This window comes from Athene noctua, chromosome 6 (assembly GCF_965140245.1).
Source record: "Athene noctua chromosome 6, bAthNoc1.hap1.1, whole genome shotgun sequence".
Lineage (NCBI taxonomy): Eukaryota > Metazoa > Chordata > Aves > Strigiformes > Strigidae > Athene > Athene noctua.
The window spans coordinates 26783276-26807888 of NC_134042.1; the positions used below are offsets into that span (position 1 = coordinate 26783276).

Here is a 24613-nt window from a genome sequence, read left to right on the forward strand (position 1 = left end):
GTGGGAGCTCCAAAGCAGCACAGAGGTCTGCACCTTCCTCCCCACTCAGGCATGGAGAAGATGGGGCCTGGGTGCTGTTCTCCCTTTGTGGTGAAAGACAAGGCTGAAAGGGGTGTCCGTGTACCCGGGGCAGAAGTTAGGCATCATGGCATACAACTGGTCAGACAGCAAGTCGCTTTAGCATGCAGCACAGCCCTGGTGCTTTGGATCACACCCGCCCTGGTGTGCAGGAGCAGGCTGCAGGGCCAGGCCACCCAGAGGAGCAGAGGTGGCAGCCAGACACTGCAAGCACGAGTTTGCTTGTTGAGAGAGAAGGGCACTGACAGGGATTTCCCCCAAAGCAAGCTCTGGTTTGAGAGCAGCAGGAGCCCATACTGAATTATCAGAGAAGGAGCTGAGATTTGTCCACCTTGCTAAGGGACTCTGAGGATGGTCTGATGGAAAAACCTGATTGTCTTACAGGGGAGAAAGGCTGAGGCAGAGCAGACATGCATAGGAAATGAGAGACTTTGCTCGTGGAACAAGTCTGCTTGGTCTTGATTCTGTGGAGGGGCTGTAAGCCCACAAGACTGCATTTCCCTGGGGGGACGGAGCCCTTGTAGGTCCTCACCTAGCTCTGGGGGCAGCTCTGCTACAAATCAGGTGTGTGGTTTGGGATGAGTGCACCTGCTGTCAAATAGTGCCTGTCTCCTGTACTGGTGTCCAGCTTGTTCACCAAACATACCAGCCCTGCAGACCATGAGTGGTGTCACACTATGAAGAATGAAGAGGAGAGCTACTAACTCTCTTCTCTGCTGTTGATTCCATCGGTGTGCCTCGCTGAGAAGAACAGCCCTGCTTGCAGGGAGAGCCTTTTTCTGCTCTCTCTTGTGGCCCCTATGAAGGGAAGGGAGCCTGGTCCATGAAATTAAAGAAACCTCCAAGCTCTGCCTTAAAAAGCACTACCTATGTAGGGCTTGAAGAAAAGGAAGGCAGGGAGGCATCTTAACTCTGCTACAGTGGGTGGTGGGAGGTCTCAGTGTGAGGAGAGGGACTGCAGTGTTTCACATCAAACCAACACCCCCTGCTCCACCATGGCCACCCCGTGGTACAGACCCATCTGGAGTGTTTGTGAGGAGGCAGAGAGCCCAGCCCAGTTTGCTGGAGGGGACAGCTCTGATGGCCCCTCAGCAGTGAGGTGGGATGGGATGCGATATCCCCCTCCTGCAGCAGACAGCTGCAGGAAAAAAACCTTCCCTGATTTACCAGAGGCAGCACAGCCCAGTGCTCTGCAGGGAATAGGCCTTAATTCTGGGAAAGGGATGGTCCTGTCACCCAAGACGACCCTAACTTTTCCAGATGAGCTGCCCCAGACTGCCCTCATGGCCAGTGGAGGACCAAGGCGGGGGCTGCAGTGGGGGGGTAGGGGGTTGTGGGGTGCAAAAGGGATGGGGGTGAGTAGACAGAGGTGGGAGGGAGGTGACTAGGGGGAAAGCAGAGGTGTCTGGGGATGCAGCACAGCCCTGGGAGAGTGGGAGTGGGAGTGGGCTGGTAGAATCTGGCCCAGGCATCTCAGCTCCTGTGGGGAGCACAGGCACCCGCTGAATCTGGCTCCCATTCAAGAGCAGCTGTCAGGACTCAGATTAGCATGAAGGTTATTTTCAGTCAAATATTTCTACAGGCCACCCCTTTCCCCTCCCTTAAAGGGATTGAATTTCTTTTTCACTGTAGTGCTCTGGAAGAGAGGAGGAGAGGAGGGAAGAAGGGCATCTGGGTTCCCTGTGTGGGAGAGCTGGTTTGTGTCTAGTCAGCCCCAGCTCCTACAGGGGCCCATCTTGGCCAGGCTGGGTGTCCTGAGAGGCTGTGAGGGCTCCAGGCACCCATCTTCTCAGTGAGAGGAAGGCGCTCCGCAATGATGGCTAGACTGCTGGCCAGGGCTTGCTGTCCCAAAGCTCTTCCTCAGGCTTTCAGATGCCCCCTCGGGTCAGTAGCTGCCCGAGCCTGGAGCCACGGGCCCATCGCTGCCTACATGCCTGAAGCTGTCGCCTTCCCCAGACCCAAGGACCACCAAGACTTGTACAAGGTGTCGGTGGAGCAGGGGGATACCTTCTGGGGAGTGCTAGGGAGAAGCCGGCTTACCTGGATCACCCCCTTCTACTCTGTCCAGAACTGCGACCTGCACCAGGGCAGGCTCTCCTGGTTCCTGGGTGGGCAGCTGAACGTGGCAGGTAAGGAGGGAGACAGACCTGGGAGCCCACCAAGTTCCTGTGGGTGCCCCTCAGAGCAGATCAGAGGAGCACAGTGTTAAAGGGTGGAAGTGAGTGGGATCCCCAGAAAGTCTGGTTGGTTCTGCAGTGGCTGTAGTGTAAGGATGTGGATGGTCCTAGGGGAGCAATCAGGTGTCACTGGAGAGGCTGCAGCTGGATCAAAGTGTGCTGGGAGCCAGGCTGCTCTCCCTCAGCCTCTATGGATCCCACAGCAGCTCAGCATCTCTGTTCTGCAGGACCACAGGCAACAGCATCAAACTCTGTGCGTTCAGTGAGCAGCATTACAGGTTATCCTTGCCCAGCAAAGGCAGTATGTATCTGCAGAAAGCAAAATACAGAAACAATGAGCGGTACTGAAAGGCCCCAAAGCTGTGGTAGGCTCTTCTGTGGGCTGGGGCTACTGCCTTAGGGCGGCTACCAGGGACAGACATAGAGGCTGGTGACACTGTGTCCTACTCACAGTGCTGTTGGTCCCAGTGTTCAAAATACAAGATAGACCTCTCTAAAATCACACCTTACACAGTCCATTTGGGCAGGAGAGCAGGAGTTACCTGCCTTTGGGTTTTGAGATCTTACTGTTCCCCCTTTCATGTGTGTTTCTTTCTCTCCTGGTAAAACTAAAAATGGTCAGGAAAAAAAGGCATTTTGGTATGCAAACTGGGGCTGCTGCATCATCTCATGACCTCAGTAGCAGGTTTAGGGAAAACACAAAGGAAAACAAGGCTTCTGTGGAAACTGCAGCTGTCAGCAAGGCATGAAACTTTTCTTAGAAGAATTACAGCCAAAGCCTCAGCCTACCATGTTCCTGGAAAGCCAGGGGCCATGTGCTCTTGGTGTTGGCTCTCCTTCCATCTCGGACAAATGCACCCTGCAGCCTTCCTGTGCAGATCTTCATCCTACATTTGTTATTTATGAGCCCCACCACTAAAAAACTGCCCTAGTCCACCCCAGAGGCAGCTGCAAGGTAGTGCTGGGTGGAGTGATGGCTGAGTTAATGTTTGCTAGGCCCTATGAGGGCACTGGGGATGTGACCTCCAAAGGGACTTCAGGCAGTTTCTGCTCTGGACTGTGTTAGGTTGTAATTAAGAGGGAAGCTGATAATGGGAACTGGTAGGTATTGGAGCAGTGAGGAGTGTAACGGGCTTGGGACCAGTGCTTGTGATCTGTTGGCTGGCATCCACAAAGGTCGTTTCAGTGAATGCACAAGGCTAATGCTGAAAAGACTCAGAAAGCCCTGACTCTGATCTGAAATGGGACTGCCAGTACTGGTTTTATGGGAGTTAAGAGGCGCTGAGCATTGCTCTGGCCATGAGACTGGGTCATCTTTTCCAGTGAATTGTCTGGACCGACATGTTCACATAGCCCCAGACAAAGTGGCCTTAATCTGGGAGAAGGATGAACCTGGAGAGGAGGTGCGTGTCACATACAGGTCAGTACTTACCTCTGAGCATACAAGAGATGCATTGCAGCATGCATGAACACTGCACGAGGCTGATCTGCTGATGTGCATCATGCGAGGGGATGCAGCACCCCTTCACATAGATAGATCAACCGTATGGTGGCTGTTGGCTTGTCTGTGCTGATCTGAGACTTCAGCCTGATTAACCCTCTGGGCCCCAAAGGATCCCTACTCTAGCTGAGGAGGCAGATGCAAGCCCCTCATTGCATCATGGCAATGCTTGTAGGTAAGACCACATGGGAAAGTCACACACATGTGCCTTCCCAGCAAGGTTCCTGGTGTCTAAGCTTGCAGGTGAATGGTTTGCAAGAGAGGCCAGGTTCACAGCTGCATGAGTGTTGGGAAGTCCCATGCTCATCTGCACATCAGCAGTACTGCTGGATTTGACTCTTTGGGGGGACTGCCTGTCCAACCCTGACAGGTTGGTGTGGTGTCCCCAGCTTCCAGCTCAATTTGCCTGATCTCTGAGTCTCCACTGCAGAACACACTTAAATCCCTCTGTACACAGACCAAGTCCCTCTGTCCTCTCTAGCTCCAGACCTCACATGACAAACACGACCATTCACCTGTGCCAGTCTCCCTGCATGGACAGTCCTTCCATGACACGAGTCACTGACAGCCAAGCTCTGGTTTATGGGAGGGATGCTTCTTGGGAGAAACATTGTTTTGCTCACTGCTTTCCTACAGCTGTTCTCATTGGTGGGCACAAACTCTGGAGGACCTGACCTTCCCACCTTTAGCAAAGCACGGTGCCCTGTTTTTATGGGGGAGGATAACTAACTCCTCATGTGTAGCTTCCAGCCTTGCAGGATAGTGTGTTGCTCCAGTTGTACAGACTGATAAGAAATTTGCAGCTGTCACTGGGAAAGTCAGCTGAGGTGTTGTGGGCTTGCTGAGTCAGGAGAATTGCCAGTGGCCATTGCTGGTTGTATGGCTGGCTCCCCATGCTAGCCAGTGAGAGTGTCAAGCTCTGTACAGAGGCCATTCTTATCTATTTCTTTTCCATAAATAACAGCCCATGTTAGTGATTATCTTTTCCTTTCCTTCCCACTGACATTTTACTACTGTCCCATGGACTACCAGAGTGGGGGGGTTAGGGTGCATAGGGATGTAAGCTGTGTACCTGTGACTCTGAAGCCCCCCATCTTTATGCAAGTGGGCAAGATCTGTAAGAAAGTCTAACTGTGCCATTGCTTCTTTGGGCAGGGAACTGCTGGAGCTGACGTGTCGCCTGGGAAACACCTTGAAACGGCAAGGGGTGAAACGGGGTGACAGGGTGACAATCTACATGCCCCCATGCCCACTGGCAGTAGCTAGCATGCTGGCCTGTGCCCGCATTGGGGCTGTGCACACTGTGGTGTTCGCCGGGTTCAGTGCAGAGTCCCTAGCAGACAGGATCCGGGATGGTAAGAGTCAGTCGGTAACAGGGACACCTGTTGCCCTTGGGGGACAGTGCTAAGCCTGTTGGTTTGGCAGCTGGAGGATTCAGGGTTGTGAAAAGGCAGAGGGTTTCTGAGTAAGACTCCCTGGGCTAACTGAGATTGTCCGGCCATGACATATGGCTCTGGAGCAGGGATTAGCACCCCAGGAAATGGCATGGGGTCACTAAATATCTTCCAGCCCATAGGGTGGGCTGGTTCTCTCCTTCATTCAAGGGACTAAAGGGCTGGGATACAGGATCTCTTCTGAGGGGATGCAACACAGGCAGGAATGAATGGGAAACAAAGATGCAAAGCTGCTGGTTTTGCTAAATGGAGGACATGAGTAACAAGGGCTGGGAGACAGAGGGAGAGGCGCAGGGTCATGGTGGAGCCAAACTGCTGTGTGACTGGTGGAAAGGGGCAGAGCTGCTTACCGGGCTCTCCGCCTTCTGCAGCCCAGTCAGAGACAGTGATCACAGTGAACCAGGGGCTGAGAGGCGGCAAGGTTATTGAGCTAAAGAAGACAGTGGACCAGGCTGTGAAGCAGTGCCCAGGAGTGAAACGGGTTCTGGTTTCCATGAGGACTGACAGCAAGTTTCCCATCACAGCCCAGGACGTGCCACTGGAGGAGGTGAGAGCCTGCCTGGCACTACTGCTGCTTCCCCTGGGCAAAAAAAAGTGGAGAGAGGGTCCTGGCTGGCCATGACAGTTTTGCTGGTGTTGACACGATGTGGGGATATTGTCCTGCAGCAGAAGTGGTAGCTGGAGCTGCACACAAGTTCAGGACAGTTCCAGGAACTGCCAGGATGGGTAACTGGTGGCTTTTTCCCAGCACCAGCCCTGTACTGTCGGGGGCAGGCAGTGCAAACCAGGGCTTGTAGTAGGGTGGAGTAGGGGCTAGAAATAACCCAGACATGGGCTGACACATTGTGAGCCCAGACTTAGACTGCCACTGCATTGTCTCACACTGCTCTGCTGGCAGACCTGGCACCCTCTGCGAGCGCCACTGGCAGCCTGTGTCCAAGGAAGCAGGCAGCGAGGTTGCTTGCGTGTCTGTTAGTAGTGGCACACAGGATGGCCAGGCTGCCAGCATGGAGCATGGTTTCTGAAGAGGTAAGCCCCTGCGGTGCATTTCTGTTAGCTCTACAGAGCCGCACAGAGGTCTCCCCGCCTCTGCTCATCCCATCTGCAAGCAATTAGTGCTAGAAAAGCTTTCTGGAAGACTTTTGTGCTGGTCAGAGCAGCGGCAGCATAAAAATAACTGCCTCTTACTCAGCAGGTCTGCTCTGGCTGAGCAGAGTGTTTGCCAGCTCAGCAAGGCGAAAGAGAGTTCAGGCTGGCAAGCAGAGGCAGTGGAGGTGCAGAGGCAGGAGGATGGTATGGCGGGAGCAGGGTGGCGCAGGTGCTCAGTGGGAAGCTTGGGGAAGAGATGCACAAGCGCATGTAGGGACAACACAGGGAAGCCTGTGTGACCCTGTGAGACAGCAGTTCTCTCTCTTGCAGGAGATGATGAAGGAGGATGCATGCTGTGAGCCTGCTGCCATGGACAGTGAAGATATGTTGTTCCTTCTCTACACATCAGGCAGCACCGGCAAACCCAAGGGTCTGGTTCATTCCCAAGCTGGTTACTTGCTGTTTGCTGCTCTCACACACAAGGTAATGGATCCCAGTCACAGAGCGCTCATGAGTCAGCAGTTCATAGGCAGTGCAGGGAACAGATGTGCTGCCTTGTTGAACCATGAGCTCATCCTTATCCAGAGCAAAGTCTCTGGGAAGCCCTCCTAGGGTGTCAGCCCAATGGACCACATCTGCCTACAGATAGTGTGAAAGAGCAACACATGCTCTGGACCAGGCCCTCCCAAACATATTCCTCTCAGCTACCTTCTTCTTCTTTCTTCTTTCTTTCACTGCCCTATCCTAGACTGAATTATTGGGTGCGATGTTCAGCCTTGCAAGGGTAATTTTAAATTACTGGGGGAGGAGGAAGAAGCCAATTTGCTCCTAAAACCTCTGGCTTGCTTTCCCTAAGTGTAACTACCCCAACTCCGGTAGGAGATCAAAGGCAGTGCTTCTGAGAGGGGCACATTTGAGGATATCTGTAAAAGCTGATGAACGCCCTCAAGACAAAGGGTCTATTCCTGAAGAGTGTGGGTCATCTTTGGAAACAGGAAAGCCTTTAACCCCTAGCATGCCCAAAGCAACCTCTAACAGAGCTGGATAAAAGGGCACTGAGCACAGCATGGAGCTGTACTTGGCTGCAGGAATGGTTGTGAGGGACACAACCTCTCTACACAGTCCCTTAGCTTTGGGTCTGGCTCTCCCTGTGCCCGGCTGAAGTTCTAGTAGTGCCTCAGACCACACACCCTGTGAGACAGCAAGGTCAGGGCTGGCTGGGTCTTCTCTGTCAGCTGTGAGTGCTGAAGGCCAGACCTCCTGGGGTGTGTGCAGGTGGCATGTGGAATTCCTGTGAGCTAACCTGTCAGTACAGCTGTGCACAGCATGATGTGTGGCCCTTTTGAGACCATCAGAGCTGGTCTGCAAGAGCCAGGGCTGCCATCCCAGAATGGCAATGCAGGGAGTGAGCAGCATGTGGCCATGTTAGCACTCAGGAGTGCTGGAAATTGCGACAAAGGGCTGGCATGCTCAGATCTCTCAGCTGGATGGGGCAGACTGCTGTTATCATAATTCACCACTTGGTTAAAAAGAGACAGAGCAAGTGGGGAAACTTTCCATTATGAGCACCCTGGAGTACTTGAGGTCCCGGAGTCCCCAGCCGGCAGCCTGCAGACAGGGAGCTGCAGGAAGAGAGAGGAAGGTCCAAAACAGCACATACCAGAGCTGAAGGCAAGAAGCAATGGGCTAGTGGGAGACTGGGGAGCTTTCCTGTTGCTGAGTAGAGGAAACAAAGGATAGTGCTTGAGGAAGCTGGATGTGTTACTCCCAGTCTGACAGCACTCAGTTCTGCCCTGCACAGGGCAGGCATTTCTCCCTCTAATCCAGCCTTGCAGCCAAGGGTATCCAGAGGAAAAAATGGGACAGTGGGAAGAAGAATCATTGAATCACAGAATGGTTTGGGTTGGAAGGGACCTTAAAGATCATCTAGTCCAACCCCCTGCCATGGGCAGGGACACCTTCCACTAGCCCAGGTTGCTCAAAGCCCCGTCCAACCTGGCCTTGAACACTGCCAGGGAGGGGGCAGCCACAGCTTCTCTGGGCAATCTGTGCCAGGGCCTCACCGCTCTCAGAGTAAAGAATTGCTTCTGTACATCTAATTTAATCTACCCTCTTTCAGTTTAAAAGCCATTACCCCTTGTCCTATCACTACACTGCCTGATAAAGAGTCCCTCCCCATCTTTCCTGTAGGCCCCCTTTAGGTACTGGAAGCCCGCTATAATGTGTCCCCGGAGCCTTCTCTTCTCCAGGCTGAACAACCCCAGCTCTCAGCCTGCCCTCATAAGGGAGGTGCTCCAGCCCCCTGATCATTTTCGTGCCATCCTCTGGACTCACTTGAGCAGGTCCATGTCCTTCTTATGTTGGAGACCCCAGAGCTGGACACAGCACTGCAGGGGAGGGTCTCACCCGGAGAGCAGAGTAGAGGGGGAGAATCACCTCCCTTGACCTGCTGGCCACACTGCTTTCGATGCAGCCCAGGACACGGTTGGCTTTCTGGGCTGCAAGTGCACATTGCTGGGTCATAGTCAGTTTTTCATCCACTAGTACCCACAAGTCCTTCTCTGCAGGGAGCTTCTTCTGCTTTCTGCCTGCTTTCAGGCACAGGGCTGCCACTCACCCAGCTGAGGCACAGAGGTACCAACTCCTGTGGGCAAGTGGGGGTGGCTCTTGGCTGAGGTATCTTGCAGTCCCTCTGTTTACTGCCTCAGTGCTCCTACAATGGGCTCCTTGCTGAGCTCATGGTTTTACTGTTTACTGTGTGTTCGGAGCTCAGCAGTGCCTGGGGGTGGCTCACGGAGTCTTTCACCACATTGCCCTTGCTTATAACTCCTTTCCTTCCATGTGGTCCTGTAGGTGTGGAGGGACCATCCTCACCCTGAAAGTTCTTTCATTTTGATGCTACAGGGTACTTAGATCAGCCTTGTCTATACATCAGCGGAAGGAAGGAAGGAAGGAAGGAAGGAAGGAAGGAAGGAAGGAAGGAAGGAAGGAAGGAAGGAAGGAAGGAAGGAAGGAAGGAAGGAAGGAAGGAAGGAAGGAAGGAAGGAAGGAAAGGCTGTAGCTCGCCTTTGAAAAAGAGCAAATTTGACTGCAGTTTGAGTTTTCCTCCACCTTTGTAAACTGCCTGACTTTTTTTTTGATAATGTTTTAAAAAAGTCTCTGCAGGAAGGTGTCCTTGCAGAGGTAGTGGAAAGATGCAATATCAGGGCTGAGAGAGGGTACACTGCTCTCCGTTATACCCCTCGCCAGGAGGGCAGGCCCAGGCTGTACCCCTCACTGTCTCTCCTCTCTTGCACAGTATGTGTTCGACTACCAGGACAGGGACATCTTTGGCTGTGTTGCAGACATTGGCTGGATCACAGGGCACACCTATGTGGTCTATGGCCCACTCTGCAATGGTGGCACCACAGTCCTTTTTGAGAGCACTCCTATCCATCCTAACCCAGGTGAGTGAGGCATCTCAAGGGAGCTGGGATGTGCCACAGCCACTCTGTGAGACCTGCAGCAGGCAGGGAGCTGGTGGCTTGATGCCAGGACACAGGCAGCAATGGTTCTCCTGCCACAGCAGCAGACCATGGGCTGTGCCCAGCAGAGAGCTGCAAGAGGAAGAGTCTTCTCCTCTGGTTAGGAAGCCACTGTTGCTTCTCCAATGGTGAAACTGTTTCTCCCTGTCCCTCCCTGCATCAGTGAGAGTAGCAGAGCTAGGTCATGTGGAGTAAAAGGGGCCACTGCTGCTCCTGGACAGCTTTAGTCCTTCCCGGCATGGGATTAGCTTGGCTGAGGGTCCAGGCACTGCTAGAGAGCCCTTGCTCTCACCTCCTCTCCCTCTATCTTGGTCTCGGGCTGGTAGGACCTGTGTGGGTTGTTACTGGCCCTGTTTCCATTCTAGGCCGCTACTGGGAAACAGTGGAGAGGTTAAAAATTAACCAGTTCTATGGGGCACCCACTGCCATCCGCCTGCTCCTGAGATACGGTGATGAATGGGTGAAGAAGTATGACCGCTCTTCTCTCAAAGTGCTTGGCTCAGGTAACTGCTGGTGCCATGGGCTGCAGGGGCAAATCCTTTGGCGTCAGGTTGTGCTTCTTCCCACAAATGCCAAGAACAGCCTCACATAAGAGTGGGAAGTCAGGAGGCTGCGCTGCTAGTGGGGTGCTGTTTGTGGGGTGCTCTCTGAGCAGGCCCTGGGAAGCTGCGTCTTTGACCTGGTCTTTCAGCTCTGTCCCCTTGTCTTTCCCCTTGCAGTGGGGGAACCCATTAACAAGGAGGCATGGGAATGGTACTTCCGCGTGGTTGGCGAGACACGATGCCCAGTAGTGGACACGTGGTGGCAGACTGGTGAGATGTGTATGACCCCTCGTTCCAGCTTCTGCTCTCCCAGGTGTTGCTGCTTTGCTGGCCAAGTGGGAATGGTTGTTACTGACACTCTTGTATAAGCAATGCTGTAAGGGGCCACAGGCACCAAAACATGAAAGAGGGAAATGGTCCTTAAAGCTAACCCAGAGAAACACAGGGGTGTTGACGGTAGGGAGCAGATCTCTGCTGAACTAAATGAGCAGGGCCATTGTTCTGCAAAGAGCCTTCTCCAGCTCCCTGGCAAACCCAGCCCCAGCCCGTGGTCCAGCAGGGTGCAGTGAGGGCCAAGGCAAAGGCTGTTGGCCAAGCAGTGCTACCTGGCTGTCCTCTTGTTGCTGACTTTGATGAGCATTACAGTTTCTTTTACTTCAGAAACAGGAGGCATCTGTATATCTCCCCGTCCTTCTAATCTTGGTGCCGAAATCCTTCCAGGCATGGCTATGAGACCCTTTTTTGGGATCAGACCCTCCCTCCTGGACGACAAGGTACATTTATAACCTGCAGCCCAGGCACTGGTTCAGCCCACTTTCCCCCAGGCACTTGCAGCATGTACTTGCTGATGGGACTGGAGATCTGTAAGCACATCTTTCCTGCTCACCTCTGCTAGGCAGCACCTTTTTTTACTGGAAAGGGACTAACAGTGAAGCTGTTCCTCCGACCAGTGCAGAAGTTGAGCTGTTTTCTAGCTTGCTCTGTCTTGACAAGATAAGCTGTGCTTGGGCTCCCTGGCGCATGTCTTTGCAAGGTGAGGTAGCTAGGGAGGAAAAGCCAGACTCCCTGCAGGGGCCCTGTGAATCACCATGGTAGGCAGCTGGTTGCAGACATCTGCTGGGAGAGGCTGAGCCTGTCCCATTGTGTTAGGGACACAGAACGCTCCTCACTGCCTTCCCTGACATCTCCATCACAAAGTTGTTAAATAGGCCAATGACTAAACATCCCAAGTACTGTCAACCATGGTTACTAAAAGGTAACTATTTTACAGGGAAATGTCCTTCTGGAAAACAACATCTCTGGAGCCCTTTGCATCTCACAAGCCTGGCCAGGTATGGCACGAACCATTTACAATGACCACAAGAGATTTCTGGAGACCTATCTGACTCCTTATCCAGGTAAGGAAAACATGTGGCAGGTCACTGCAGAGGTGTTTGGTTGGGTATGGTTGAGTCCGCCTGCTGGTTTTCTGCATAGGAGCAGAACTCAGGAGAGCTGGTACTGCTGCTTCATTCTTTCACAGACCCTCCACAGTGTTGAGGCCTTTCATCTCCTCACACCCAATACCTCCGCACTGCCCTGAGAATGGGTCTCTCTCACCAACCTTCCCCCTTAGATCACATATGCTTTTAGGGCTGTGGATTTGTCGTCCTGCTCCCAGCCCTCTCGAGCACAGAGAGACCTCTTGTGAATCTTTTGCAAACCCTGTCAGCTTCTGTCACTCATTCAATTCAGAGGCACTGAGCAAGCCCAAAAGCGTGTGTGCCTTGACATGAAGCAAAGGGGAGAAGCAGCAGGACCACAGGCACCTGCACTGGAGCAAAGCACTGCTAGCTCGTGGTGATAAGGGAGGCTGGGCGTTAGCCTGCACACTACAGAATGAGGGAAGGAGCCTGGTGACAGAGCAGGTACCAACAGAGGCAGAAGGCTAACAAGGAAGGTTAGTCCTTCACTCTGAGCAGTTCAGGAAGGAGCGGAGTACAACTTAGACCTTCACTCCGAGCAGTTGAGGAAGGAGCAGAGTACATGAGTCCTGCTGCCAACAGAGAGGAAAAGGGGGCGAGGTGAGAGGGCAGCTGGTGAGCAGGTCACATGCTCACTGCAACAAGTGACCATGCATGGTTCTGGCCACTGCAGGGTTTTTCTTCACTGGGGATGGTGCGTATCGTACCAGTGAGGGCTACTACCAGCTGACAGGACGGCTGGATGACATCATTAACATCAGCGGACACCGGCTGGGCACTGCAGAAGTGGAGGATGTTGTGGTAAGAGGTGTGGGTGGGAGGTAAAGCCATACGAGAGGACAGCGAAGGCATGGTGGTGGTGCTCAGGGAAACCTCTCTGGAATACATACAGAAACATTCTGCTGCCGTAGCAGCAGGGAAAAGCATTGGACCCACCACCTGCCTGTGGGAACAGCTTCCCAATCTCTCTCCTTCCATTCTGGCTCTCTGCAGCAGGGAAGGGACAAAGCCCAATAAGGCTGATGCTGTAAGTGGGTGATTCCCAAAGGAGCAGCTCAGCATGTTAAGGAGGAGCATTTACAGGCCAGTAAAAATTATGGGACCTGATGGAGCAACGTGGAGGCACAGAACAAGGTCTATAAAGTGCAAGCCTAAAGCAGCCAGGGGCAGGTGGAGAGTTGTGTTTGCAGACAGACCTGCTGAGGCAAGAAGGAAAAAGGGCAGAGAGCAGCTGAGGTCCTTCCTTATCATTCCGCATTACTGTGGGCTGTAGCAGCCAAGCCAGGGCAGGGCACCTCCCAGGTGGCAGCCAGCCTGCCGTAAGCACCAAGCCAAACCCCAGCTCTGTTTTCTTCCAGAATCACCACATGGCAGTGGCGGAGTCTGCTGTCATCGGCTACCCACATGAGATCAAGGGAGAAGGTAAGATGCCTGCTTGCCTCCCCTGAAATGTCTCTCCCCGGGGGCTCTTGTACAGCTGTAGGAAGTGGCACTGTCACACCCACCCCTGGTAGCAACACTGTGCCAATGCCGTACAGCATGTTAGTGGGGATCTTAGCACAGCCATCACAACCTACGTCTGAGGCCAGCTGGGCTTTGCATTAAGGCAGCAGCAGCAGCAGCACCATGACCAAAAGCACTTACAGCTCAGGCTACAGAGCATCCCCTGAGGCTACCAGGAGAGAGAGACCTCTCCTGGCCCTAGGTCCAGGCAGGCGCTCAGAAGCATGCTGTGCGTGGTGCTCAGTAACCTGATGGTCCTTCTGCCAGGAGCCTACGTGTTTGTTGTCCTGAAGAAGGACAGTGGCTACACGCAGGAGACTCTTGCTGCTGAGCTACAGGAACTCATCTCAAAGAAGATCGCCAAGTACGCGGCTCCAGAGTACGTTCAGGTAACATGTGCAGGCTGGTCCAACATCCACGCTGGTAGCCTGGCCAACCCCTTTCCCTCTGCCTTAGCCCTACTCCTCCCCATCACAGGTCACACGCCGGCTGCCCAAGACACGCTCAGGGAAGATTATGCGTCGGGTGCTAAGGAAAATCGTGGAGGACAAGGCCAGTGAGCTCGGAGACCTAACCACCCTGGACGACCATGAAACTGTGCAGCAGATCATAGAAGGACACAAGCGCCTGGTGGAAGGGCAGAAGAGCTACTAGTCTGGCTCTGCCAGCAACCACCTCCTGCTCCTCCACTGCAGAACAGGGCCATGCCCAGAAATGTTACTAAGCAACTGGCAGCCAGTAACTGCTCAGAGCCCATACCTCCACTGCAGCCTGAGTGACCTCTCTGCAACACAGAGACCCTCAAAACCTGTCTACACACACCTATGGGAGGCAGAGGAGAGAAAATGATTCATCATAGGCAGAAGAGTAAGGGGAGGCAAGCTCTGTTTCCTCCCCTAAAAGCACTTGGCACCCTTGGGGCTCCTCCTGCCTTGCAGAAGCGGCGAAGGTGGCAGCAGGGCAGGATGCCCAGCCCTGGATAGGTATATCACTCCTACCCCTGCTCTGCTCTTCAGCTATAGTCTAGTCCACCACCACTGCCATCTCCTCCCAAAGCAAACCCCAGAAGGAAAAGATGCAGCACTCTGGTTAACAAATACTGACCCTTCCCCACAAAAATCGTTGGAAAACAGGCCCCAGATTTTAATACAAAAAGTGTTCCTCTGACCTGCAACTGTGTGTCATAAGGAGAGCAGAGACATGCCCCCTCTCTGTGCCAGCATCCTCCCCCCCTCGCAGTGCATCCCTTGACTCCAGCTGGGGAGCACAACCATCAACAGAGCCACAGGTATAGAAGTCTGTTCTGCAGAGCTGTGTATCAAAGAGACAGAGGTCCCAGCGAGGCACAGAGGGCAGAACAGGAGGCTGCACCCTAGCCTCGCACCATTGCATCCTGGACAAGTGGAGGTTCCTCTGGCCGTTGTTTCTATGAGCCCCATGAGGCAGCATCTTCTCTTTGGGCAGCCTAGTAGCTCAGCCCTCTCCCCCATGAGAGACAGGGAGGCAGCAGAAGGGGGCTGGGAGAAGGATGGCATAGATGTGTCTGCTCCTGTCAGAACCCCACACCATGAGTTCAGACTTAGCTCTGTGTCCACCAGCTAAATCCAGAACTAGTCTTGCACTGGATGAATCCACTGTTGACAGCTGCTGGCTTGGCAGCTCCATGTCTGCTATTAAGATCTTTCCCATGTGTGTGCAGGTTCTGCAGCTGGCCAGACAAGGGCATGTTTTTCAGCATTCTTCCCCAGCTGGGAGCCGCTTCATCTTCTCACATCGAGTGAGCTCCCATCTTCCCGCCCCATAAAGTTTCAAAATCCAGGTGTGGAACTGCAATTCAATAACACAACAACTGAGAGATGTCTCTACAGGGTCATGTCCTCCTCACCTCAGTCATTTGCCTCTGCTCACCAGGGACCCTCTCCACCTCCCCTGTCCTGCCACCACCAGAGAGGCATGGAGCACTGTCTCCCTGTTTCACCTTTTCCAGGCTGGGTCTATGTCCCACACTGATCAGCGTCATGCCCAGATGAAGGCACACACGGTACAGTTCATGTTCCACCTCTTCTGTGAGGGCGCTGGTGGCTTCATCTAGTACTGAGAGAAAAGTTGTAAGCCCCACAAATCCTCTCCAACCCGTCATCTCCCCCTAGACAAAAGCGCAGCAACTGCCAAGAACATTTCACATATTAACCAGAGTTCACCAAGAGCATCTGCAGAAAGCAAGCAAGGAGAAGCCCAAGGACTCTGATCTTCCTCTGGCAGAGTTCATGTCAGTCAACAGGGAAAACTGCCCTTCCCCACAAGCCCCTGAATTTACCCAGACAGCACCGTTTACATCATTCCTCTCCTTCAGCTGCCAGTCACTGCCTCGTCCCCACTGTGAAAGCCAAGAGAACCTTCTCAAGGCAGGCCGTGTGCCAGAGTGCCAGAGTGCCAGGCTGAGCAGCAGCCTGTGCATCCCTCCAGCCCAGACCCCACCTGGAGCATCCAGGACAGCCTGAGCCACCTCCCTGTCAGATATGGGTAAATAAATACTACAGATATGGAGCAGATAAATCAATTTGGTTTATGTCATCTCTACAGTTTTTAGTTTGCAATCCATAGGTTCCTTCTGCCCAGACAGCACTGAGCCATGCCACAGGCTTCAGGGGAAGAGAGGTACTTATGTGTGGCTATTTTCTACAACACCAGCTCTGTTCACCCACATGCACCCTGGCCCTCATGACAAGTCCTCCAACAGCCTCCCCCCGGCCCCCAGCAGTCACTAGCAATCTAGGTGTGCAAAGGAATTAGCCCCATCTGCTACCGGGAGCTGCTTCTGTGATCTCCCAGCACTATTTCTCCCAGTGTTCCTTGTCTTTTGCTGTGTTACAGCTACATTTCCCACATTGCTTCCACAACCCTAAAGACGTTCATGAGCTTCAGGTATGGCAGCTGACAGCACACTCCCTTGCATGCATGCTTCTTTACATGGCAACTGGAGACCATGCTGAGATGGTGCTTCTTCAGGTGCTATCAGATCTGGGCCAAGAACTTTAATCACTAGTTCCAAAGAGAATGCCTTACACACAGTCTGTTGATTTACCACACTCCACACAGATAACAAAATACTTTCACCCCTGAAGCCTCTGCATGCTACACTGCTAAAATAATGGCCAAGACAAAGCATGTTCCTAAGCAAAGAAGGGATTTCATAAGCTGTCTCTGTACCAGCTGGCCCTGCCTTCCCCCCACCTTCTTTTCCTTTGCAGTCACTCACTCACTCACCTGCGTATTTTGGCTGAAGGTAGAAGAGCCGTGCAAATGAGAGCCTCTGCATCTCCCCTGGGGACAGCATGTCATACCTGCAGCAGGGTAAAGATTCAAAAGCTCCCTCAACAAAAAGAGCTTGTTTCCTAAAGAGCTTATGGTTGCTGATATCAGAGACCCCAGCAAGCAACTGTCCCTGTGTGTCCCCTGTGCCCCACTCCACACTGGACTGGCTCTGCACCCCTGAGCACAGTCAGCTGCCTGCAGAGCAGCAGGGCTGGTGATTGTTGGCATTGATGCTTGGGGCTTGAAGGCTTTGCCTCTGTATACTGCCCACCTCCCACAGGACACAGCTGGGCACAGGTGTTCCTACATCCAGCAGCAATGTGCATCTGCTTAGAAGCAGTCCCCACCTAGAGGGATCACCCAAATTCATGCCAATGGTGAGCTCCCTTACCAGTTCCAGTCCACCTGCTTGTCCAGTCCTCCAGCCCTCGCCAGCAAATCAGTCTGCAGAGAGCACAGCAGACTTGTGAACACCACCCCCAACCTTGTCAGCCCACAGGCCTGAGCACAACCACCCCCTTCCTGCTAGTCTTTTCCTGCTTGAGCTGAAGATGTTCTGTATCCCCCACCTCCTCTGCCTGTCCCATGGACAGTCCTGTCCCAGCTGCAGACAATGTCCCCACGTGTCCAGCACATGGTCATGCTGTGCTGCCACAAAACCTCATCCCTTCTACCCTCGCTGGCAGCACCAGGAGAGAAGGCAGCACCACCACCAGGGACTCACCAGCCCAGCCAGCTCCAGGAATCGCACAATTCTCTCATCATCTGCAGACCCTAGAGGAGAAAGCAGTAAAGCATAAGCAGAGGCTATGTGTTCTGAGGCTACAGCTGCAAGGAGTTGTCAGTGGGGCAGGAGGGAAGGATTGGAGGATCTCCTGAGGTCCAGTGTAGCTGACTCAACCACTTATCTATATCAGGTCCTGAGCTTTGGCACAGATAGCTTCTAAAGACTGACCTCCCTTAAGAACATTAACCATGTCTGTGAGCAGCATGCCAGGAGGTAGCTGGACTCCACAGATATACCTGAGAGTTGGCTCAGTCCACAGTCACAGACAGACACAGCCAGAACACAAGGATCCAGGCTTTAATTGCCCAAGCCCTGCTCACCAGTTGCTCACTGTACGCTGCAGGTGGAGGACTCATGGAAGCAGGGCTCGGGTAACAGCCAGCAAATGGATCCTGCATGGGACAGGAAAAATTTCAGGGTGAACCAGCTGTGGAGCAGAACATACACTTGAGCTGGTGCAGTCAGCAGCTATGGAAGCTGAGCAGAAGAGCTATGCGTCTCCCACAGACCTCTCTGAAGGTGCTGAAGAGCCACAACAGCAGCTGATGGCTGCAGTTACTCTCTGCAAGACTGTGACTTCCAAGTGTTTGAAAGCAGCATGTAACGCTGCTTCACTCAGATAGAAACTTAAACTGGGACATCTGCAAACTGCAGCAGACCACATGTGGTCTGGCTTGGGAGGAGGGCAGGAGAGAGAAAGGATCCATGTAGTCTGACCTCAACAGCATGCAAGGCCCTGGGACATCATTTGAAAAAGAGGAACAGTGAAAGATGGAGGTGGATGGAAAATGAGAAGGCGGCAAACATGGCTTGCCCAAAGACAGGTTGTACCAGACAGATCAGATCAATCCCAATAGCAAGGTGCCTCAACACATATCACGTCTAACACAACATGCAGAGCATGGCCAGCTTGTCTTCATTGCATCAAGAGAATATGTTCTTATCAAAAAAATATGTTTCCTCCCAAAAGAAAGGTAACACAGAGCTGACCTTAATCTACACTAACGTAAATCTTCCAGGGAAAACTAGAGAGCAACAAAAGTGAAATAGATGAGTGGTCCTGATGGGGCATGGTAGGGGAGAAGCTGCACTGGGTACAGGACAAAGAGCTGACACCACAGGGTTGGCTCACTGCTCTAATGAATTTCCACATACCTGAAACTGGATAGATCTCCTTCAGAGGGTAGATCACCTGTTTAACACAGCAAAAGAAGCCATGTCAGAGGGAGCTGGACACAGTCTATCAGAGATGCAACGGCGGTGGCAGTGAACTCGGGCACTCGAGGAAAGGAGCAGCCACAGGCATCTTCCCTCCTGCAGGCCTTTCTGCAGCACACAGGTTCGCAGGGCACTATCACAGCTGGGAGCAGAGCTGCAGTCAGAGTAGAGGCAGCCCCTGTGCTCACCTGCTCACGCAGGCTTCCGTCGGTGAAGAAGGGCCGCTGCGGCAGGAACACCACTCCCCGGGGGCCAAAGCAGGTCAGCATCTTGATGCTCCCTGCACAGAGACACATTCATGCCAAGCCTGCAGTACCAGTCGACAGCTCCTCACGGCTCCCTGTGCAGTCCTGCCCCATGAATTAGCCAAAAAATCCCAGAAAGGGTATATATGTGCCACCCAGGGCAAAGCAGTGAAAGCCAGAGCAGAGTATGCAATAGGGACGGGTGTCTCCAGTGCATCAGTGACACATTCACCATCACAAGGTGACACTGGCCTCAGAACCCCACACTGCCACCTTCCAAACTCAGGGCAGTCCCAAGAGAGAGAAAGCTGCAGTGAGCAGCAGTCCTTACCCTGTGTGGTCTCCCAGAGTCCCCCAAGGACCCTCAGAAGAGATGTCTTCCCAGTGCCAGTGTTCCCCACAATCATCACACTGTTTCCTTGGGAGATGCTGAGGCTCAAGTCCTTGATAAGTAACTTGCCAGAGGATGGCACCAAGAGTGTCACTTGTTCCAGAAGGAAAGCTGTGTCACTTGGCACTGGGTCCTCCCCAGAACAGCTGCTGAGCCACCACCAAGACAAAGGAGGAGAGATCTGGGGGTAAGTGATCATGATGAGACTGGCAAAGATCAGGCACCTCAGAACTCCTGTGCCTCTGTGACAGTAGCCCTGCCCAACACACCCCGGTAATGACAAATCACAGTGAGCACTGCCTGCCACAACCAACTGCATGCAACAGGCTGCATGTGACACCAAGGGCCACCTCCACCCTGCAACAGCCCCACAGTCTGGCATGTAAGCTGCAAGCCAGCCATTTGCTGAGAGGAGACTCACTCGTCCAAATCCCAGCTGGCTTTGGCTTCTGTGTAGTTATCATTTCTTTTCCTTCCAAGGCTCAGCAAGGTCTCCTGCAGTTCACCAATCCTAGACAAACAAGAGGTTGCATGAATGCCAAGGACAACTCCAGCAGCCTCCTTGCAATATCCAAACTTGTCTGGGCTTGCTAACAAGCAACAATTTCTCATTTATTTAGCACAGACCTGGGCAGAATCTTGTCCTGCACTTCCCTTTGCTGCGGAGACCTGCCCGAAGAGAAGCTCACCTGTGTGTGTAGCCAGCTACATCGGTCACAGTGCTGGAGAGATCTATAAGCTGGCTGAAGCAGCCAATGAGGTAGATGGAAACAAAGGCATTCTGGGGAGAAATCACATGCCAGAGCAAGGGTTAGTGCTGAGCTGGGGCACTGCACCTTCCTCCATGGCTGCAAGGAGGCAGCCAAGGAGTCCAGACATTTAGCCATGTCAGCAGTCCAGCAAGATGCAGGAGTGGTAGAGAAGTCACCCAGGGCAGTGGGAGTGAAAGAGATCACCATATCTGGATGGACCAGGGCTTCCCTGCTCAGTACAGCAGTTTTTGCCAGATGGATGCATCTCCTGCCACCCAGGAATGGTGTTTGCAGAGTGTCTGCTCACCAGCCTGGGGCCCAGCACACTCACACAGACCCATGCCACCAGCCCTGCTCCAGCACCGTACATGGCTGGGCATCTCAGCCTGCAGGGCCCACTTAGCTATTTTTAGCTCTGCATTCTCTATCACAAGCTGGTTTTAGGTATCGACAAACGAATAAGGTCAGGAAGGCAAATGCAAGCCAGCTCAGCCTTGCAGGTGGCCAGGCTCACTGCAGGCAGCAGCCCAGGGCACAACCCTGACCCACAGCACTGCACGGACCCAATCCCCATCCACATCACTCAAAGCCAGAGGCTTTCTGACCTCCTGGTTTTTTTAGACAGAGAGCTCTGAGCTAGGAAACACTTACATAGATGTGTCCTTGACAGCTCTCACCCCCAGGTTAATCATATACCAGCTGGCTCCAAGCTCCTATTTCCATGCTACCATAGGCAGGGACAGTCTAACCTGAAGGTCAATAGCTGTGGGCCACCCAGCCCCAATGCTATCAGGAAATCTCCGTCCTCAATGCCCACCCGCCCTCCACAATGAGGTCTGGGAGATCACCCTTGGCTCACCTTGCTGACAAGGGCACTGAGCTCTGTTGGACTCAAGTCACCGTAGACCCCAGAAAAGATGGGAATGGCAATGACCACATAGCTCAGGATGCTGCCCAGGTAGTCAAAGGTGTTGATCCCAACTGGGCAGAAGCACATTGAGAGAAGACAGTGAGTTAGGGTAGGAACCTCTGTCCCAGCCAGGCCCATGAGCTGGTCAGAGGAAGACCCATGGTCTTGCCTCAGCCCTTCATGATGCACCAGAACAAAACTCATTTCACAGGACAGCACAAGCAGCAGGGTGAAAATCCATCTGCCAAACGAAGAGCATTCTGGGGCAGGCCCCTGAACAGAGAAGCATCCAGACAGAGCTCAGGAACCACCACAGGGCAAAAGACACTTTGCCTGCTTGTTTCTACTCTTCAGGGGCCTGGCTGACTCACAACAAACAGGAAGGAGGGCAAAAAGGAAGCTCTGGGGCAAGAGGTTGGCTGTGAAGTCTGTCTTGGAGCACAGGACAGGCAGAAAGACTTAAAACCCCCAACTCCCCCAGACACTCCTGTATTCAGGGCTCTCCCTCCCTTACATTGCTCAGAAGCTCACTATGCTGGTGAGATGAGGAAGAGCTGTCTTGATAGTGGATAGTGGTCATTTAATGCCCAAACCTAGAGCCAGCAACAATGGGAGAAGGGAGGTTTTCAGGGGACAGGCTTTGTATGAAAGAAGTTTACACAGCTCCCAACCACATATACAGTCTTCTCCTTCCCCAAAGCTCAAGCCCTTCCCTCCCTTCCTAGCCACTGAACACCTGCCCCACAAAAAGCACAGGCTCCTGAAGATTCCCCTTTCGGTGTTTGCATTCTCTGACTTAGCTGGATCTCCAAAACTTTGCTCTCTTTTTTCACAACAGGATTCCCATTTTGGACTGCAGGAGGCACCCTCTGTTCACCCTTGGGGCTTTCATGCACCAGCAAAAGGCAGGAGCAGAAAACCCAGTGCTGTTGCTCTAGCAATGAGGTTCCCAAGCCTGTGGACCACTGCAGTGGAGCTAACACACCCCCCACTACACCCCCAAGCTCCCCACTCACTGTATAGCCACAGCTCCTTGCCTATCAGCTCCCTCTGGGTCTGCAGCAGGCTCTGCAGTCTCCGGTCTGTGCGCACGTGCTCCACTCGCCCAGCCCTGTAAAGTAAGATTGCAAGATGCCAAAAGACATCCCAGGAGCACCGCAATGAGGTCAAAGCACAGGCTTTAGGACTGAGGCTCAGAAAGGGTCTGGCACCTTAGCCTCCAAGCAACAATCTTTGTTGAGCAGGAACTGAACAGCCAAGAGCACGTTCCTGAAGAGCTTCACCAAGAAACTCTAGCTGAAACAAGCAGCCCTGAAATTTCTCCCAGCACCTGGGGATGCTGCTCTTGCCTATAGGAGGAGGTGAGGCAAGGCCAGACACAGTCAGCAAGGCCCCTGCCTGAAGCAACACACACTTTCCAAGCAGAGCCTGGTTGGAAGAGAGGGAGCCAGAAAGGAGAAGGCAGAGGTGAGTCCAGGTGACAGCAAGCCAACACCACCCACAAGGCCAGCAGCTCCAGTCTGCCTCTTCCCATTCCCAACCCCAGAGGAATGGGACATGGACAAGCCCCGAGCAGTGCAGCCTCTAGTGCAGGCAACCCTGCCCCACAGGCCCCCCCATTCCCAGGGATCTCTCTGCAGGCATTGGGGGTCACCCACCACCCAAGTGAGTGGTGATGCTCGCACGGCCAGGCTGAGAAAGGAGGCACATCTCAGCAATAACCACCACCACCTTCAGCAAGCCTTGCAGCTCCTTCTGCTCTTCCACAAGGGCTGGGCTGCCCTCAGGTGGCAAAATGCAGAGAGGACTCCAGGTCTTGCTCCAGACTCCGACCTACCACAGCAGCTATTGCCCCTGCCACCCAACACACACCCACACTCCCACCATGGTCCACTCAAGGGGAGAGTCACTAGGGCCCAAGCAGATAGGGCCAGGAGCTGCACAAAAAAAGTATAAATTAAGATTTTTGAAGAGCCTCAGTTCTAAAGGTTCTTAGAAAGACACATTTTCTTTCTCAACAATACATCCAGTTAGAATTCAGTTTGGCATTACTGCACTACAACCCATCTCAGGTAACTACTGAGCTGCAATCTTCGCTGCTGACTATTCAGAAAGGACAAAGCCTTGGACACAAGGCGTTAAAGATGAGGAAGGCACCAAGGACCACAGCTATTATTTCTTTTGCAGATGGGAGATTCCTGTATTGGTTTCAGCTTTTCCTCCCATTTAGTTCACTTTTAAAGCAAGTTTGCCAAAGGCTTAGTAAACCAAAGAAGTAAAAAAGGTAACAGTGCTCAGGCTTTGTTTCTTTCTTTGCCAGAACAACGGCAAATCAGGTGCAAGAGAACAAGATCTAACAGCTTCTACAAGTTAGAGAAGTTCCGCAGTCAAAACCAGCCACTTGCTCCTCCTCTTGGAGGATTCTAGGAATGCAAGCTTTCAAAAAGTTCCTTTATTTTTAATTAAGATTCATACTATGAAAATGCCTGGGTTTGTGCAATTCAATTAAATTCTAGTTTCCCACCAAGTGAAGCTTTTCCGCTAATGAACTGTACTGAAGTAAGACTCTGTTTTCTGGTATAATAATTCACTTTCCATTTTCTACTTAGTAATAGAATAAACAACTTCAAAATTGTGAGGAAAAGTACTGCAGCTTAAATAAGGGCACATAATTAGAGTATCTTCTCCATTAAGAAAAATTATCATCAACCAGTAAGAATCAACCAGTCCACAAAAAAAATAACTCAAACTTGCCAATGGAAACCAAGGTTGATTTCAGTTATTTAAATCAGTTTCATGTCTGTCAATATAAATCTTTATTAAATCGGTGATTTTGAATCAAACCACTTTGGGGACAGCACCACAACACTTGAACTGCTCAGTCATTACAGCATGAAGAAGCCAAATACAAATCATGGGTAGGAAAGACCAGAGACAGGACAGCTGCTGCTTGCTTAAATTCCTGGAGGAAGCATGATTTCCCAGTGCCCAGGGCAAAGGCAGAGACGTGACAAGAGAGAAGCAACAACTTCCTGCCAGCGACCAGGCACCCCAACACAAGCTACAATAAAATCGTGGCCCTTTTCCTGTGTTCTAGCCATTTCTGTGAAACACCTTATAGGCTCCAAGCAGCAGCTCAACAGACTTTGGGGCATCACTAAGCGGGGAGGTGCTGCTGGGCTCCCAACTGTGATCACTACTAACCTGTAGAAAGCAGCTGGTTCTGCATTGACACGAATCTGCATGTGCTTGAACCTGTACAACCCAAAAAAACCATCATCAGGATGGTGCACAACACGGGGCAGTGAAAGGGGTGGCAGGGGCTCAGTACATGGGGCACTGCACAGGTAGGTTTCCCTGAGCATGGGGAAAGTCAAAGACAAGAGAAGTGGCTGTGTACATAGCAGTAACAGGGACAAAAATGCAGCTTTCGCAGGAGTTCCCAAGAGGCAGTGAAAACGCTGCTCTGCTGGGACTCACCTGAAATCCCCCTCCAGTTTTTCCTGCTGCACAAGTTTAGACACAATTGGGCTCATCAATACCTTGTTGACGATCGTCCCGATGACAAAATACCCAAAGATGCTCACCGGGCCTAGCCAGCCTGTGCTAGAGGAGAAGAGAATGGTCAGTTAACAATCCAAGCAAAATGACAACCCAGCAGCCT

The 24613-nt window shown here is 52.6% G+C and overlaps 2 protein-coding genes across 13 annotated transcripts in view; one reads left to right on the forward strand and one right to left on the reverse strand.

Annotated features, from left to right (window-relative positions):
- The first annotated feature begins 53 nt into the window (after positions 1–53).
- LOC141962187 (acetyl-coenzyme A synthetase 2-like, mitochondrial) lies at positions 54–13995 on the forward strand. The gene is made up of 14 exons (XM_074909939.1): positions 54–2207; positions 3579–3675; positions 4912–5111; positions 5582–5757; positions 6630–6782; positions 9598–9745; positions 10189–10326; positions 10543–10635; positions 11026–11138; positions 11636–11762; positions 12502–12629; positions 13187–13250; positions 13599–13720; positions 13809–13995. Exons 1-14 carry the CDS (start codon positions 1892–1894, stop codon positions 13983–13985), a joined length of 2052 nt encoding a protein of 683 aa, XP_074766040.1. The 5' UTR covers positions 54–1891; the 3' UTR covers positions 13986–13995.
- ABCD4 (ATP binding cassette subfamily D member 4) overlaps positions 2097–24613 on the reverse strand; it is a 26975-nt gene continuing 4458 nt past the window's right edge. For 2 of the 12 annotated variants that reach the window (XM_074909950.1, XM_074909948.1), the window contains exons 5-18: positions 24430–24555; positions 24154–24204; positions 21966–22060; positions 20899–21020; positions 19977–20068; positions 19709–19798; positions 19228–19436; positions 18840–18931; positions 18589–18625; positions 17371–17420; positions 17038–17090; positions 16599–16675; positions 15310–15425; positions 14460–15158 (exon numbers count right to left, since the gene is read on the reverse strand). In XM_074909950.1, the coding sequence (XP_074766051.1) occupies positions 15063–15158; positions 15310–15425; positions 16599–16675; positions 17038–17090; positions 17371–17420; positions 18589–18625; positions 18840–18931; positions 19228–19436; positions 19709–19798; positions 19977–20068; positions 20899–21020; positions 21966–22060; positions 24154–24204; positions 24430–24555 (1306 nt within the window). In that variant the 3' untranslated portion in view covers positions 14460–15062. The other 10 variants (XM_074909940.1, XM_074909944.1, XM_074909941.1 and 7 more) reach the window with 10 other exon arrangements.

Coding starts and splice junctions, on each gene's coding strand:
- LOC141962187 (XM_074909939.1), top strand. CDS start 1,892: ATGATGGCTAGACTGCTGGCCAGGGCTTGCTGTCCCAAAGCTCTTCCT. Junction 10,327..10,542: donor TCTCAAAGTGCTTGGCTCAG/GTAACTGCTGGT, acceptor TTCCCCTTGCAG/TGGGGGAACCCATTAACAAG. Junction 10,636..11,025: donor GGACACGTGGTGGCAGACTG/GTGAGATGTGTA, acceptor CTTTTACTTCAG/AAACAGGAGGCATCTGTATA.